The sequence below is a fragment of the Lycium barbarum genome, chromosome 9 (genome assembly GCF_019175385.1).
Source record: "Lycium barbarum isolate Lr01 chromosome 9, ASM1917538v2, whole genome shotgun sequence".
Classification (NCBI taxonomy): Eukaryota; Viridiplantae; Streptophyta; class Magnoliopsida; order Solanales; family Solanaceae; genus Lycium; species Lycium barbarum.
This window is the reverse complement of record NC_083345.1, coordinates 14,966,145-14,984,841: the sequence shown is the minus strand read 5'-3', so window position 1 is coordinate 14,984,841 and position 18,697 is coordinate 14,966,145. Positions and strand designations below refer to the sequence as shown.

The 18,697-nt window shown below is 37.5% G+C and overlaps 1 protein-coding gene across 1 annotated transcript; it reads right to left on the bottom strand.

Moving 5' to 3' along the window:
* Positions 1–13,158: 13,158 nt before the first annotated feature.
* LOC132611681 (uncharacterized) lies at positions 13,159–18,217 on the bottom strand. Its single transcript, XM_060326073.1, has 4 exons — positions 17,984–18,217; positions 17,677–17,869; positions 13,435–13,562; positions 13,159–13,320 (listed from the first exon to the last, which is right to left on the bottom strand). The coding sequence occupies exons 1-4, from the start codon at positions 18,215–18,217 to the stop codon at positions 13,159–13,161; spliced, it is 717 nt and encodes a 238-aa protein (XP_060182056.1).
* Positions 18,218–18,697: the final 480 nt, after the last annotated feature.

Here is an 18,697-nt window from a genome sequence, read left to right as displayed (position 1 = left end):
ACAACTAGAGGTCAAGACTAGATACATTTGATGTATTGGAACATTGAATATGAATAATGAACCTTGACTGTTCATTATTTCAAGAAGATGTATTTGGATAACCATAATTTCAAGGGGATGTACTTGGCTGTCCATTATCATAAGAGGAAGTACTTGGTTGTCCGTTATCTCAGGGGATGTATTTGGACATGAAAGTAGTTTAGTTTTCTTCATTATTTGCATTACAATTTCCAACAATGAATTCATTTGAACCAAGTTTCTTCGATGGGAAGTGTAGTATGTGTGCGAGAATTCATTAAAATTTCAACAATGATTAATTTGAACCCACAGTTTTAAAGGTACAATGAGTTTAAAATCCTTAATAGATGAATTCATCAAATTTAATTCATGAATCATTCTCTAATTACTCACTCGGTCACCCTATTATTTATGTACTATTGTTGAAATTATTAAAGAAAAGATTGAGACACCATCCATTTTAAGAAATTCTTCTATCTTATAGTTTATTGAGTTTACTGGCCATAGAGTATAAGTAAAACTTTCTACTTTTCATTTTATTTTTTCCCTAAGTGAATGAATTTTCATATATGTAACACTTATCATTATCAATCTAGCACCACACAAGAAGTTCTGCAAAATCTTGAACCCCAAAACCCAGCTCAAAACGTTAAATTACCCTGCCCACCTCTTCCTTTATTCAACCAAATCCCATTCTCCTCCTTAGATGAGGAACGAACCAAACCAGCTCCCAAATTGACCGCTAAAGATCTAGCCCTGTAAGAGGCTATTCACATCTTCCGTTATATATCCATTTTCCTCACTCGGGACAAGTAGAAAAACATATCCCTTTTTTCTCTTCAGTTATATCCCTTTTTTCTCCCTGAACAGCTCAGAAAATTAGACATCTGTCATCTCATATCTGTTACACCTTTGAAATTTTGTGTCGTTTGAATTATGAGTGAGCTAACGCAAGCCTAAAGTGGACATGAAGCCCTTATAAGGTTAAGAAGGGAATTTGATAACTTTAATTGTGTACCTTAAGGTTTTAGGGTCATATAAATCGGCGAAAGTAAGTTCGTTGAAGAAATTGGAGTTTGAGTCATGTTTTGGGGAAGTTTCGTATCATTCGAGTTATACATTTCTTAGCATTGCCTTGAGGGGGTGCTATAGGGACCCTTAGTGTCACGCCCCAAAACCCACCCTAGACGTGACCGGCATCCGACGTCATGAACAACATCGGAAGAACCTAAACGATACAATAATGACACTTGAACCCGCCAGGTTCAACATTCACCTCCAACAGTTTATAAAATACATGTAAACAAATCATGCACATAAGAATTAAATCAGCGGAAGTCTTTATAAGTAATTAGTTATAAACGTGGCAAACACCCATTAAGTCGTACGAGACTTTGACAATCTACCCACAATTATGACAACTATCTAGGGAGCTTCTAAGAGACACAACCATAATCTAACTTCGGGACGCAGCCCGAAAATCTAGAATAACAAATGAAACAGGAAGTGTCGCACGAATAAGGATGTGGGCTCACCAAATCAACAGCAGCAGCAAGTTCTCCTAAGCGTCAAGAGTATCACGAACTTGCTCTTCTCTGTTACCTAACATACCATCAAAAACAACAATGGTATGCCTGAGTACTTTCGTACTCAGTGAGTGCCTCGGGGACAACAAGTATTATAAAAATAAAATATAATAATACATAAAGAAATCAGTTCCGAAAGGATAGTATAAAAAAAACCAGTCATTCCACTTTGTGATTCTTAATATCATTTGTTAAACAGTTTACAAAGCCATTAATCGATATAAAAACAGGTATTCAGCCTATGTATCTCAATAAGAATTATCAAAACCGATTACAAAGCCTTTTGTCAATTTATAACTTTCAATTATGCCTTTCAAATTGATCATGATTGTCAACAACATTTCCATGAGAGAATAAGAATATCAAACATGCCAATACAGGCCCAAGAATCAATCATATCGCGCATAGCGCACCACACCGGAACATATAATTCTCGGTGGCTATCCCGCCTCCCGAATAGCTAGGCATACATCACACCAGACTATTTAGTACGTGATGGCTATACTTCCTCTCGAATAGCTAGGCATACATCACACCCCAGGTACCGAACCCAGCGGTGGCTATCCTTCCCCTCGAATAGCTAGGCTTGAATCACACCCCGGGTGGCGAACCCGGTAGTGGCCACTCCTCGTCCCGAATGGCTAGACAATTACCACACTAGGATCCATAGTGACTACCCTTCCTCCCGAGTAGCTAGGCGTATATACACCGGAATATGAAATCCTCGGTGAGCATTCATCCTCCCGAATGGCTAGGCAAAATCACATTAACAGAGTTCATAGCATTAAAGCCAAATTACAATTCATCTCAATGTAGTCACATCACCATTTACCATTAAGGTTCATTATGCCATTATGAAAATCCATAGTTTCATAGATAATCCTGAAAACGTTTCCACTTCTTTAAACAAGATTCCTTTGTCATAGTTCCTTTGTAAAATCATCAATACCAACAATTAACCATCATCACTGATCATCTCTTATAGAAGAAAATTATTATGATTTCATATACGTATATGGATAATACAATCAAGGTTTAATGTGGGCTTTTCCCCTCACACACATTAACCATTAATCAAAACATGTAATAAATTGCAAGAGTGTAAAACCAATTCATCATATCATTCAAAACATGCTTTTATAAAGAATCAATCTTTCAAGGGAGTTTGCAAAAGAGACATATAAATTACCTTTATCTTCAAAAAGGATTTTATTTTTAAAGAGACATACATTAGGGTTTTGTAAGAGAAGTTCACCCTTTTTATTCAATAAAGAACTTTCGAGAAAAAGACATATATCCATAATACGGTTTTTAAAAGAGAGACATACAAATTACCTTCATAGTCAAAAGGGTTTCCAAAATAGACATACATCCAAAATAAGGTTTTTAAAAGGGAGACATACAGATCACCTTTATAGTCAACAATGATTTTAAAAGAGACATACATTAGGGTTTTGTATGAGAAGTTCACACTTTTTACTCCATAAAGAACTTTCAAGAAAAGACATATATTCATAACAAGGTTTTTAAAAGTGAGACATACCTTAATTTGTTAAACAAGGTTTGACAAATCTCTTTTCTAATGAAGAACACCCAAACCCTAGCTTGAATCACTTTGGGAAGAATTATGTTGCAAACCCTAGGTTTTGGTCATAAAATCATGTTAGAAAGGGATTAGGAATTTGAATTCAACCTAGAATCATGATAACACTTACCTCGTATGGTTCTTGAGGCTTGGGACTTGTTCTTATTGACTTTAGGGTAATTTTTCGTGAATGGGGTGCTAGGGAAATAAACCCCAAACCTTAGATATAACTTAAAACGCGTAACCCGACTTTTTGACCCGAAACCGACCCTGTTATGCGATGGTCGCGCGTCGCACATGCAGCACACGACCATATTCAGATCATTAGTTATAGAAGGAGTTTTTGTGCAATCGGCGTGCAAAGCGGGGCCATTGCACGTGCCCGCACGCGCCCTCACAAGCGGCAGGTGTCGGTTCTGTATAGTGTTCGGAAAAATAGGCATAACTCTTTGTACGAAGCTTTTTTTGGGCTGGGAGACCTACCGTTGGAAAGCTATTTTAAAGATCTACAACTTTCATCAAGGAAGTGTTTTCAAATTCGCAACATGCTTTCATGAAAATCGCCCAAAAGACAGACCTACCAAAACTTAGGCGAATTTAAGAGCCCTTAAGAACTTCACTAGTTGGTTTGACTTCAAAACGACCATCTTCCACCCGAATTCATCAAGAATGGATTCATATAGATATAATATCATCTTAATACTAGATTTTTACACATTCACACCTAGTTCAAGTTTATGAGGTGTTACACTTAGATGGTTAATGAAGTTTTATACAAGTGACAAGAAGGTTCCCTAAGGATTGGAGGTCAAACGAATCGAAAAGAACGCATTTTTGCGAAACCGGGGAAAAATGAAAAATATGTGGCCACATACTCAGTATGCTGAGCCGCATATTGGCAGAAAACTCCCAAAATTTGTTGGCCTTACTGCCCAACCTCCTTCCCATGGAGAGGAGGGGAGATGCGGCCGTATATCCTATATGCTGAGCCGCATCTCCACCGCAAAGTGATGCAGGAGAGCGATTTTGACACCTTTTTAAATCCCAAAAGATCCAATTTTCATACTAACCTCCCACATTTATTTCCCCACACTTCTAGAGGGTTCTTGAGAGTTATTGAAGGTTCCATAAATTCCAAACCTTTCCATATCATCAAGAGATAATATCAAACATCAAAACCTCAAAGTAAATCCATGGAAGATGATGGTTTTTGCTTCCCTCCAAAATTGTGATGAACTAGGCCTTGAGAAGAGTTAAGTGAGGTGAAGTTATTCTATTATAGGGTATGTTCTTCCTATTATTTATATGATTGAGTTGATGTAAAGGTTAGTCACCCTTGAAAAGGAAAAGAATTAAAGTGGAGAAGTCATAAAGCGTTGAAGTGAAGATGATGACCATAGGATGAACTTGATAGGGGGATTTTGGATAAATTTGAGCTTAAATTGAATATAACTTCTTGATATGAAATTTGTGAGTGTATTATTGTTGTTTGAGAGTTGATTTGTAATTTGATGGAAGTTGATAAAATAGGGAAGTGCTACCCAATTTCCGCTTAACTATACTAGTTTGAACTTAAGAGTGTTTTCAAGACTTAACCTTAGTATGAATCCTCTTGAATGTAGATTTGCGGGCTTGGAAAGAGAACGTTAAGTAATTAAGAATACGCAAAGGTATGTTAAGGCTAACTCTTTCTTTCTAAAGGCATGATTTCCTTATTGTGAATCCATCTAAAATATTCGTAATGTTCTATTCCTAAAAAATGGAGGAAGCTCCTGACTTTCAAGATTCTTAAGATATTACCGACAAAAGCTCTTTATAGTGATAATGATAATGATGATGATGATGATGATGATGGTGATTCCATAATAGAAATCGGGGGTTTACCGATCTTATGTTACCCCGATAGAGTTGTAATATTTCCTTTGGATACTCATGTATGTCATAAATGTATATAGCTATTTTTGTGACACTGAGCTTATATGGCCCGGTACGATAACTATTATGTACACCACTGCAGTTGGGTACGAATAACACTGAGCCTTGTTGTGGCCGGGTACGAATAACACCGAGCCTTATTGTGTCCGGGTATGCATTAGACTGAGTCTATATGGCCGGGTACTGTACTGTTATATGTATACGTATGAAATGTTCCTTAGAGAAAGGTTGACTATGCATGACAGTCGTCTTAAGAGGTATAAATTGTTCTCTTATTCTTATGCTATCTTCATGTTTTCATTATGTTGTTATTCACGCCTTACATATTCAGTACATTATTCGTACTGACGTCCTTTTGTTTGTGGTCGCTGCATTCATGCTCGCAGGTAGATAGGGAGACAGACTATACCCCTAGGCTACTTCATCAGTGATTGCATAGAAGTGCTCTATTTGACCCGGAGCTGCAGTTTAGTTGGTACTATTCTTTTGTGTATATATTTGGGCATGGCGGGGCCCTGTCTCGTCTTTATGATATTACATATCCTATGTAGAGGCTCGTAGACAGATGTACGTAGGTAGATATCCCATAACCTTATCGATTTATATTTTGTATATCATTTTTGGTAGCCTTGCCAGGTTATACATATGGGCATAGTTAATGATATTTATATAGACGTGCACATGTTGGAACTCGTCTCTTTCCAGTTTGTGGTAAGTATGAGTAAGCCATGTGGGTCGCCTAGATATGAGTATGAGAAGTATGCTACGAGGCGCTCGGTAGGTTAGCCCCGGGTGACCGTCATGGCCCTCCGGTTGGGTCGTGACAATATCATCCTTTCTCTCATCCCTCATAAACGAACCCCTCCCCTCACTACGTCAAATTTTGAATCCACTCCTCATCGATATATAGGATTTTGAAATTCTTACCTTTATATCCAAGATCTCTTCCTTCAAAGGTTGTCTTATCTTCTTTCCTTTGCTAATTATCTTAAAATTACTAGTATTATTTGAAGTTGAAAAATATATTTCCTATGCTATAAGTCCCCTTTATTCATTATTTTTTTATTTGACTCATCTTAAGTTCAACCTTTTTGTTCTAAATGGAATTTTAACTAGTATTTTTTTAACTTAAAAAGAATAAAATCACATGTAAGAAAATAACAAGATTTTGATTTCCCCTCAAATATTTCTTTACCAAAGATTTGATCTGTTCTCCTAATTTACTCACGCGAATAAAAACTAGTATTAATTATCTCAGTATATGAACTAGTGGATTTTGTTATTATAGCCGAAAAGTCGCTAGAAAACGAGCAAAATGGTGGCCCATAAAACAAGAAATGGCAAAACAGTAGGTTTTAGCCGGGAATCATCACAATGTGGTGGCCGGAAAGTGAAACAAAACAAATATTAGCACTTAATTCCTTTTTTTTAGAAATTAATTATTTCAGTCAACAAATAGAATAGTAATGATTTTTTTATTTTAGATTTTTGGCCATAAACCAATCTTCCTTTTTTGGAAAAACAAGAAAATCAATCTAAAGTTGCCGGAAAGACAAGAAGACTGTCGGGAAAACAAGAAAACAGGTTCTTGAACATCTACAATGTTTACAAATGCTTAAAAAATGAAAATCAGTCAAAGCAGTTTCTGTTTTGAATAACTCGGCTGAACTGTATCTCTATCATTTTTGTTAAAAGGATATTACAGAATGTAATATACTAAGAAAATTTAGTGTTGCCTTTTTTTTCATGCTTGTTGTCTTTTACTTCACATAGTTGTCATATCCCCTTTTTCCCACAAAAATGATTATATGTTAAGTTTAAAAGGGATTATTTCAGAAATAACAAGAGTCGCCACTTGACAATGAGTTTCGGTGTGTCAAGTCACCTTAAAATTAGTTATCCCTTTTAAGACCATGTTTGACTCTAAAACGGATCAGCGATAGAGATTCCGGTTAAGGAATTATAACACCTCGTACCTTTAACGTAAGCTTTGATCATGATCCTAGACTTAGAAAATCAAATAAAGAATGTGGGAATTGAAATTTTCCTGTTCAGCTGTAAGATGGGGGTTTACGCCCATGATCAGTGACCGTATTTCAGTATATGGGTCGTATTTCAAGTCGTAAACTGGTACCAAAGATTTCTGAGCATTCTGGAATTTTGCATTTGGATGTTACATTGTTAAATACGGACTGTATTTCAAAATACGGCTCGTATTTCAAAACGTATTTGGAATTTGGGAAAACTTCCTTGATAAAATTGTAGAGCTTTGAAATACCTTTCCAACGGTATATTATGGGGGGTTAAACGGACATCTGTGCAAAGAGTTATGGCTATTTTACTGAAGAGACGCAGTGCAGTCCATACGAAATACAGACCGTATTTCAAAATACGGCCCGTATTTCAAAATACGGCCAGTATTTAATTGGGCGAAAAATTTAATTTTCCAGAACAGTATATATTCGTCCATATCAGTTCAAATCATTATTTTTTCATTCCTTCAAGCCCTAGAACGACCTCCTACCCTCTTCCATCATCTAGAACACCAAGGTAAGCCTACTCTAATTATTCCAACTCCATTCTAACATATACTCTAATAATCTAAGAAAGAAACCATTGTTCCTAATCTAGGGTTTTCAAGAAAACCCACCTCATGGTTCAAGAATCAAGATTTAGGAAAGCTTCTCCAAAATTCAAGTCTTTAATTCAAGTTTTGGAGCAATTAAGGTATGTAGAACTTGCATTCACATGTCAGAATCTCTACATTCTTCCCCATGCTCCATTTCTTGATATCCATGAAGTTCAAACCATATGGCATTAAACCTAACATATTGGTAGCCCATATTTATGTATTTATGGATATGAATTTTGTATCTATATTCGTGATTGTATTCCCAATCTTCCATTACGGTTATTAGGAACCCTAACTTAATCCATAACATGAATTCTTCATCATGTGTTCTCATTATGTTTGTATGAAACTTTATAATTTTTATCTAGCCAGTTACAAGAATGTTTTCAAGTCAATTATACATATAATCATGAACTATTGTTATTACTCATGAATCAAGAACATGTTTGCAAGACTATGACAAGTTATCTCATGAAACCATATTACAAGATATTTCGTGAAACTATGTTACAAGTTATTTCACGAAAATCATGGGCTTCTTAGCCAACTACATCAAGTTTAAAATTTTTGGGATTTGCTTAGTTAACCGAGAAGGCTCAGTAAAGCCTGAAGCTACGTAGCCACCGTAGGATAAGGGTTGTCAGTAAGGAGGCAACACCTTCATTATGCAGTTTGGATCCTTACATGCTTATTATTACTTAAATCTCATATCCCTGGCAAGGTGTGAGTGTTCTGCTAGTAGGACGCAAGTACCAGATCATGTTGTCGGTTATACTATAGCATTTCCCACGTTACAAGCAGTTTTATATACATGTTTTTTCATTGATTTACTGTTTTCAGACTTTACTCACGTTTCATGCTCACGTTCAAGTTACATTCAGTTTCAGTTCATGTCCTATACCTATGTTGTGCCATGTTCTTCATTTCAGTAGGTTTCACATACTAATACTATTCACTATGTACTAACGTCCTTTTTGCCCGGGGCCTGCACTTCACGGTGCAGATATTGATTTTCAGGGGCATACACCTGCGCAGTAGGATCACCTCAATTATTAGCTTATTGTTGAGCCCCACTCTTCTCGGGGTTCAACATGAAGTTTGCATTAGTATTCAGTTATGGTTGTCCAGGGCCATGTGATGGTAGTTAGTATTCAGACATGTTTTAGCGGTTTCATAGACAGATGTTAGTTCACAGAGTTAGTTATGTTTTCATGCTTGCAGACTATTTCGTTTTCATGATATTTCATGCTATGAGATAATTTCAAGACTTTATTATGCAAATTACATTTTCATGATTCATTTAAATTGCATCATATAGATTATATTGTTTTGATGCCCATGTTGACAAGCAAGCCATGAGGTTTGCTCGGACACATGCAAGCAAGGCCCGAGTGCCGTGTTACGCCCAGACCATGATTTGGGGCGTGACAAAACTTGGTATCAGGGCTTAGGTTCAAGTGTCTTTAGAGAGTCTATGAAACCGTGTCCTGTGGGGTCATTTTTATATGTGTGAGGCCCCATACATATAAATAGTTGACCACCAAGACATTCAGGATTGTCTCACTTCTTTCATATTCTAGATCGTGCAGTTAGAGCAGTACTTTTAGGATGTCTTTCTAATTCGTGCGTCTATGTATTTTCAGAAAATGCCTACGAAAAAAAAAATACACCAGAAAGGCTACAGCCACCAGCCAAGGGGCTACTGCGGAAGCAACTCGCGAAGATACTGTTCCGACTCAGACAACAGCCCCAACCGCTCCTACAGTAACACCTCTTATTGATTCGGATGGGGATGTTAGGAATGCTATCAATATGCTCACGCAACTGGTAGCAGCTCAGGCCCAACGTCAGGAATCTGGGTCAAGTTCAAGAGGTAATGGAGAGTCTTCTAAGACTAAGGACTTTCTCAGGATGAATCCCTTAGTCTTTACGGGGACAAAGAAAGATGAGGACCCTCAAGACTACATTGATGCTCTTCCGAAAATCTTCAGGATTATGACAGTTACGGAAACCGAAGCAGCTACTCTTGGAGCTCATCAGCTGCAGAGCATTGCTAACACCTGGTATGAATCTTGGGAATTATCCCGAGGAGAGGATGTAGCTGATGCTACATGGGATGAATTCACAAATGCATTCCTGGACCATTTCATGCCAATAGAAGTCAGAGAAGCTAAGGCTGAGCAATTCCTGAAGCTTAAACAGAATGGTAGGTCAGTTCAGGACTACTATTTAGAATTTATCAGTCTGGCTAAGCATGCTCCAAATATGGTACCGGATATGAGGGCACGAGTGAGGAGGTTTGTTGGGGGTCTTGATCCCTATTTGTACGATGGGGCCAATATTGCTGCACAGAACGGGGGAATGACCATCTCTAAGATGATGCTTTCGTACAAGGGAATGAGACAAGGCTGATGGAGGAGGAAGCCTTGCAGAAAGAGAAAGACAAGGAGTTCAACAAGAGGGCCAAGTCTACCGAATAGTTCAGCGGTAATGAAAACAGAAAGTTCTTTAAGAAAAGGTCAGCCGAACCTGCTCTGTCCACAGCAACTGCTCCAGTTTCCATGTTCAGGAAAGATAAACGTCAGCAGAATTTCAGGTCGTCAGGCTCCCAGTCTCAGGCCAGTGTGACTCAGAGTAACTTCACCAATCCGATTTGTGCTAAGTGTGGGAAGAGGAATCCTGGGGAGTGCCGCTCTGGATCAAATATTTGCTATGGGTGTGGCCAGTCGGTCTATGTTCAGCGAAATTGCCCTTCAATCAGACAGGGCACAGGAGGTAATCGGACTCAGTCAGTAAATTCGTCAGTTCCTCATAATAACCAGACTCAGGCAGGACGTGCACCAGCTAGATCTGGCAACACAAGCGGTGGCCCAAACCGTTTGTATGCTTTGACCGGGTGTCAGGATATCGATGCCCGTACTGATGTTGTCACAGGTATACTCACCGTTTTCAGTTTCGATATTTATGCTCTTATGGACCCTGGATCCACCCTATCCTATGTCACCCCTTATGTTGCTAGGAAATTTGGTATTGAACCTGAAAAGATAAAAGAACCTTTTGAAGGTTCTACTCCAGTTGCTGAGTCAGTCATAGCCCGACGTGTCTATAGGGGCTGTCCAGTTAAAGTCTATCACTATGTTGTTCCAGCTGACCTATGTTTAGATTTTGATGTAATCATGGGCATGGATTGGTTATATTCATGTTATGGGTCAGTTGATTGTAGAACCAAAGCTGTAAATTTCAAGTTTCCTAATGAGCCAGTCTTAGAGTGGAAGGGTGATTCACTAAGTCCTAAGGGTAGGTTTATTTCTTACCTCAAGGCAAGAAAAATGGTGTCTAAGGGTTATATCTATCATCTCGTTCGGGTTAGGGATTCAGCTTCTAAGACCCCAACTCTTCAGTCAGTCTCTGTTGTTAATGAGTTTCTAGAAGTCTTTCCCGAGGATCTTCCTGGAATCCCTCCTGATAGGGAAATTGATTTCGCATTTGACCTACTCCCAGGTACGAAACCTATATCTATTCCACCTTATAGGATGGCTCCAGCTGAATTACGCAAGCTTATGGCTCAACTCAAAGATCTTTTAGACAAGGGTTTTATCTGACCCAGTGTTTCTCCATGGGGTGCCCCAGTCCTTTTCGTTTGCAAGAAAGATGGTTCTTTGCGTATGTGTGTTGACTATCGCCAGCTCAATAAAGTCACGATCAAGAACAAATACCCTCTTCCACGAATAGATGACTTATTTGATCAGCTTCAGGGTGCCCAATGTTACTCCAAGATAGATCTCCGATCAGGTTACCATCAGCTTAAGGTTATGGGACAAGATATTCCTAAGACAGCCTTTAGAACCAGATATGGTCATTTCGAATTCTGTGTCATGTCCTTCGGTTTGACCAATGCTCCAACAGTGGCTCTGAGTAATTTTAAAAGTGGCTCTGAGTAATTTTAAACCAAAAGAACATCTTTTGTTTCATGATGCCTGTTAATTTAAAACCCTACTGAACCTTGTATTTCATGAATCCAGAATCTATCAATAGGAGATAACTGATCGAGTACCGTACTCCAACTGAATCATGTTACCTTCATGTGCTAACCAAGATGTTTAGCTTTGCAATTGGAAAACTGGTAGCAGGTTTTGTAGTCCTTTCTCACTTGTCTTGACACAGATTGACTCAAGGGTAAACATGAAATCCAAATGATGAAAAGAAGAATAAAAAGATAAATATAAAAAGAGGTTAACGGAATGATGTCCTCTTCTGGAAAGAAAAGAAAGGGGAAACTTATTTGAATGCTATAGCCAACTTCAATGAGTATGACATGCATTTTGGCTTAATCAGTCTTATTTGTCCATCTGAACTATTCATAAACTCTTACTATCCCTTTGACTTCGAAACCAAATTTCTGCACCCAACAACTGCGTCAAAATCAAGGACCGTATTCAGCTAGTGGAGCCCGAAGGGTTTTCACCAACAAACCTCTCTCATTTTTTCGTCTCTCATCTTACCACCGCCTTACGGTGTCGGTGAGGGTTTTCACCAATAAGACTCTCATTTCCAATTCTCTCAACTCATCATCACCTTACGGTGCCCGTGAGGATTTTCACCAATAAGACTCTCTCATTTTCAATTCTCACAATTCACCCTCGCCTTACGGTGCCTGTGAGGGATTTCCCTAATAAGACTCTCATTTTCAATTCTCTCAACTCACCATCGCCTTACAGTGCCCGTGAGGGTTTTTACCAATAAGACTCTCATTTTATATTATCTCAACTCACCATCGCCTTACAGTGCCGGTGAGGGTTTTCATCAGTAAGACTATCTCGTTTTCATTTTTTCTTCCACTTTCCTTATGCTAATGCAACAGGTGATGCCAGTGATGCAAATGTCTTATACTCATAGCTCGCTCAGCCTTGATATTCTCAATGATTGATCTGAAGGTCTTTTCTTTGGTTGTAACGTGGCTTTTGGATAGGTTCGAAAGAAAGAGTGGCGTGGAGGCTTGAAGACAACATAAAAGAAATAATAAGGGTGAGACTTACAACTTTTGGAATCGACTAAAAAGGAAAAATAACTTCTGTCCCAGTTTTTTTGAAACGGGAAATTTTGGATTTTCTTTGGTTGGACCGAACCTCAGAATAGGGCTGCCTAGGTATCCTACCGAGACAATAATCAGGTCAAACGTAGTTCAGGGGATTGTTTTGTTCATTTTTTGTTCTTTTCTTTTTCTCCCTTTTTTTTCTATTTCTTTTATATAAATATTTTTCTTTTCTTTATTTTTTTGAAAAATTTGATTCCAAACGAGGGGTACGAAAGAAAAATAAACTATGGCTCAAAAGGGGTAGCAAGGTATGACACAATATAGGTAGCAGAATGAAATGTCTTCGTCAGATCAAACTTTTAAAATATCAAGCACCAAAAAGGCAATTTCTTTTCACCGCATCTGCGTTGATGGCAATTTCCGACATTTTTCCATATATGTTTGTCAGATACAAAACACCATTGGGCAAAACCATCTTCACCACGAATGGCCCTTGCCAATTTGGGGCGAACTTTCCTTTGGCCTCGACCTGGTGTAGAAGAATACGCTTTAAAACTAATTGACCCACTTCAAAATGTTTGGGACATGCCTTTTTGTTATATTCTCGTGCCATCCTCCTTTGATACAGCTGACCATGACATACCGATGTTAATCTCTTTTCGTCAATCAAACTCAATTGCTCCAAATGGGATTTGACCCTCTCATCCTCATCAATTCCAGCTTCCTCAATGATTCGAAGGGATGGGATTTCAACTTTTGCTGGTATAACCGCTTGTCATACCCCATTTTAACCGGGTTAAAGTAGAGTACAACATATTGATGATTCCTATTTTTTGTTTATTTTTAGGAGTCGCCACCTAATTATTTATAGTGAATTAGGACACCTAAATTTTATTGAAGTTATTTTAAAGTTAACTCCGTTTTAAAAGTCTGCGAAACTGGAGATTCTAGGTAAGGGTTCAATTAGTCTAAAGGGAAGGTATTAAGCATCCTTTAAGACCCATTAACAATGGTTAACCGACCGGACTTACAATTAATTAGGCTAAGTGTAAATATAGTATTAAAGAAAAGAACGTAGCTTTATAAATATGGCTAAAGTTATAGATAGACATGTAAGAATGCTATTTAAAATAGGACTTGTAGAAAATAATAATTTGTATAAAAGAGTACTTCCAATGCTATTTTAAAAATACGACTTATAAATGTTGTTAAGGCTTTAAACGAAAGTATAATAGCGTTGTTTAAAATAATATTTGTAAAGGAGATTCAGCAAACGTGAACTTTAGATAAAAGTTGTATTGTATGAATATTGCGATGTAGAAAAGCCTAGATTTATTTTTTAAATATGATGAGAAAAGCATGAATTTTCTTTCTCTTTTTATCACTTTTATTTAACATTATTTGGCTAAGAAAAATACGTACAATTGGATGAAGCTTAAGAGAATGTTTATAGAATATACTTAAGCTTATATATGCATATTAGTGATGTTTTGAAATTTCTAATACAGTAAGAATGAAAACATGATCTTAATTCAAAATATGTGTTTATGGCTTCGCCCTTGAAAATAAATGGCTTTAATATAGATAAACATTATAGGTACTATAAATAATTTAATATGAAAGAAGAAAATGAAATAAGGAATTAATTATTGTTTCTTCCTACCCATTTTTGCTAAAATCAAACCCACTAATTCCGCTAAGGTTCACCTAATCTAAGCAAATAAAAAAAAGTAAAGTGTTAGTCATACAGTACAAATTAAATGCACAAAATAAAATAAAATAAAATAAAATAAAATAAAATAAAATAGAGGAATGAAATGATTTAAATGGGTTCAGCCCATTTAGGACCGCTGCTGTTCGTTGCCACTGTTATGGGCCTCGACCCAGCAGATTTTAATAGAGGCTGCGGACTGTTGCTGATGGGGCTGACACCGAAAAACGAGTCCTTTGGACTCGTACGCGATAGTCATGCATAAGAACAAAAGAAAAGGATTAGTATGTAATCCATAAAACTCAACATATATGATGCAAATCTAAAAATAGGCCAATAGTTTTCAACTAAAACAGGGAACTGCCTGTGATTAGTATGTTAAACAAGTAATGGGAAAAGAAGTTAAACAAATGTAATAGGTCCATGTTCGGATTAGATGTCCACAAGAGAGTTTCAACAGCCACACGAATAACTGAGCAGCAGCCCATAACAATTAAGCAACAACCAACACTAGTCAACAATGTCTAGCCAAAGTGATATACGGCAGTGATTCAGCCAGATAAACAGCAAACTATTCGATGGTTCGTGGTAGTAAACAACGATAGTAACAGGCAGCTATATATAGCAACAGCCATATTCTTTTATCAAGTGTGACATATGTTCATTTTTGTTGGGCCGCATATGCATATATAATCATGATGGCTGAAGTGTTAGTATTCATCATCAATAATCCAATCAAAACAAGTTATAGCCCGAATCTTTTAAAGGAAGAATGTTGTTTTTTGTTAATTCCCTTTAGCTCAATAAAATCAACAAAGAGCAGGTTAATACGTGACGACTTTAAAGGGTATATAAGCCGTTCCACCTAGAATTTCTTGTTTTGTCTTATCAATTTTATACTTGAGAGAAACACAGGAGAAATTTGTTTCAGCCATGAAGATGTTCAGACATGGATAAATGGTGGTCTAAACTGTCCAAGAGGGAAGCAACTCTCCAATCTTCTTAAACTACAAGATGGGATAGCCACAGAATAAGAGGCAACACAAGCACTAGAAAATAGGCAAACTTGCACAACCACATTTACTAGCCTTGCATTTAGACTTTCCAAGTTCCATTTTAACAGGTAAGCATACATAGCTTTCCCCTTTTATGCTTACTAGGACCAAGCAAACACTTAAACTTTTAAACTCCTAATCTGTTGAGAACAATAACATCCCTTCAGAACTGGAACAGGTCTCAATTTCAAAATTATTATTGTCTCTTACCCTTACTACACTTAATGTGGCAGAACAGCCTAGGCCAGCACATAGTCACACAGATCATGTCATGGGGGGTCACAGTCTCGGTTAACCACCCCTGAAGGATTTCAAGCCAACAGTCTTTATAGTTCCAATCGAATTTATACATCTAATGCAAACCAATGCATAGTAAAAAAAACATGAAACTAAGGCACACTAACAGTCATACCAAGCATTATGCGAGGATTAGTTACTGGATTATACTTAACAAATTCGAACTAAATATATGTGTGTCATCAAGGCTGCCAAACGCCACTTTGAAATACTATCTCTATTGGATAACATACTGGCTTATATATGCTTGAAATGCGTTTATGCTACCAAATACCAAACAGCCCTTTACAACATCCTACAAAGATCTGGTAAGCTATCAAACATGCTATATAAGTATTTTAACAATTTTGACCAAAACAGATATTCTAGCTAGCATAATATAATCATACTGTGAATAGGCAAATTTCCAATGGATAGTATGCTCAGGCCAGGGTAGAAACAACATGCTCTTTTATACTACACATTACTCCAACATATGTAATTGCATAAACCGAATTAACTCAACAACTAAACCATCACACAAACTGATTAAATCCAGATTAATATCAACATATAAACATGAGCTGAAACCGGCATAATGCTGATTAAACTAATCATTTAGCATGCTTAAATCAAAGGCCTAAACTGATATTTAAATTTCTCTTTAAACATGACTAAAATTAACAATTAGGACAACACAACCAAACAAGGCTAGCACTTGACGTATATCCGCCTAATTTATACTAACGATTGTCATAGCTAATCAACCTAACACAAATAAAAGGCTAAAATATGCTAAAAGACGGAGGTTTACTGATAAGAACAACAGAAAACCATCCTAATCCTACAAACTTGACTAAAATTCCAACAACACAGCCAGGTAATCACACAGAAATTAATAAATAAATAAATAAAAAACTAAAAGAGGGAAAATCACCTTTGTTGGGTGCAGTGAAATGGGGTATGAATCTCGGATTTGTACTCGAACGAACCCGAACCCGATTAAGGTAGCTAAAGTTTCAAACCGAAAAAATAAAAATAGAGTAATTGTTGGTCGCGGCTAAAGTTCACCGGAAAAGGAAAAATCAAGTGTGGAAGATAGTCTGTGTCCCTCAAAACACTGAATAATCCCCTTCAACTGAGTAATCCTTCTCCCTTTATAGAGTGAGGAGAGAGAGGAGCGGGGGACAGAGAGGGATGGAGGAGAGAGAGGAAGAGAAGAGCGTATGAAAGAGAAAGAGAAAAGGGGTGCGGCATGGTTGAGATGAAAAGAGAAAGAGAAAGAGATAGGGATTAGGTTTAGGGAAGTGTATTAATTAGTTGGGCCGGATCGGGTAAGGTGTTGGGCTGGACCGGGTAGGGGAATTATTTGGGCTGATTTGGTAATGGATTAAAATGTGGGCTGGTGGGGAATCCGAATTTGGGCCTATAATTGGCTGAAAACATTGGTCTTTCCTTCTTTATTTAATTATCCCTGGGCTTCTAATTTAATAACTAGTACCATATATACTATGTGAAGACAATTAATAATTGATATGTAGAAAAATAAGGATTTAACAAAGTGTTGTCTTGTAATTACTTTAATGAGTCCAAACCCGAAAATGAAACGATGACGAACCGTTAAATTTGTGATAAAGTAATACTAGTAATGTTGATAGTAGAATAGTGAAAATGAAAGGTAATGATATTAATAGTAGTAGCAGTAAAAAAATAATAGTGAAAATAAAGTGTTTAGCTCGTTAATGAATTTAGAAGCCCGAGTAAATAAATTGAAATAAAGGAGGGACAAAATTGGGTGTCAACACCGCTTCGATCCCATACACCAAAAAATAAGGAGGTGCACCTACTGAAGTGCGAACAGTTGTGCGATAACCCAATAAAGCAAAAGGCAACTTTTTATGCCATTGTCTGGAACCTTGCACCATTTTGCGGAGTATCTTCTTGATGTTCTTATTAGCAGCTTCTACAGCCTCATTTGCCTTCGGACAATACAGAGTTGAATTTTGATGTGTAATCTTAAACTGCCGACATACCTCCTACATCAAATGACTGTTGAGATTCGCTGCATTATCTGTAATAGTTGTCCTCAGGATTCCGAACCTGCAAATGATGTTAGAATGAACAAAATCCACCACGGCTTTTTTGGTCACCGACTTGAGAGTTATTGCTTCCATCCACTTTGTAAAATAATCGATGGCCACTAAAATGAACCTATGCCCATTTGACGCTTTCAGCTCAATTGGCACAATCACATCCATCACCCAAGTTGTGAATGGCCATGGAGTAGACATTGTGTGCAACTCCGAAGAAGGAGAATGTATCAAATCACCGTGTACCTGACACTGATGACATTTCCGAACAAAACGAATGGAATTCCGCTCCATAGTGAGCCAATAATAGCCTGCTCAGAGTATTTTCTTTGCCAAAACATACATGTTCATGTGCGGTCCAAAAACTCCTGAGTGTATTTCAGTCATGATAGTTGAAGCCTCTTTAGCATCTACGCACCGTAAAAGTCCCAAATCTAGAACCTTTTTATACAAAATTCCTCCACTTAAGAAAAACCCACTTGCCAATAGTCGAATAGTTCTCTTTTGATCACTGGTGGCATGGGCTGGATATCCCCCAGAATTGATGTATTCTTTAATATCATGGAACCAAGGCTCGCTATCAAGTTCCACTTCGACTATATTGCAATAAGTGTGTTGATTACGGGTTTGTATGTGCAGAGAGTTAATGTGAGCCTTGTCTGGAAGTGGGAGCATTAAAGACACGGTGGCCAAGGCATCAGCAATTTCATTATGATCCTGGGAATGTGCTTAAATTTCACTGTTGTGAATCGTGGGTAAAGATCTTGCAAACAC

Bases quoted from the DNA above. Each gene is read 5' to 3' on its own strand.
- LOC132611681 (XM_060326073.1), bottom strand. From the start codon at position 18,217: ATGGAGCGGAATTCCATTCGTTTTGTTCGGAAATGTCATCAGTGTCAG. The intron at 13,563-17,676 runs GTGCACCTCCTT...GGGTATGACAAG, and splicing joins AACTGTTCGCACTTCAGTAG to CGGTTATACCAGCAAAAGTT. The intron at 13,321-13,434 runs GTATGTCATGGT...CTTCTACACCAG, and splicing joins ACGAAAAGAGATTAACATCG to GTCGAGGCCAAAGGAAAGTT.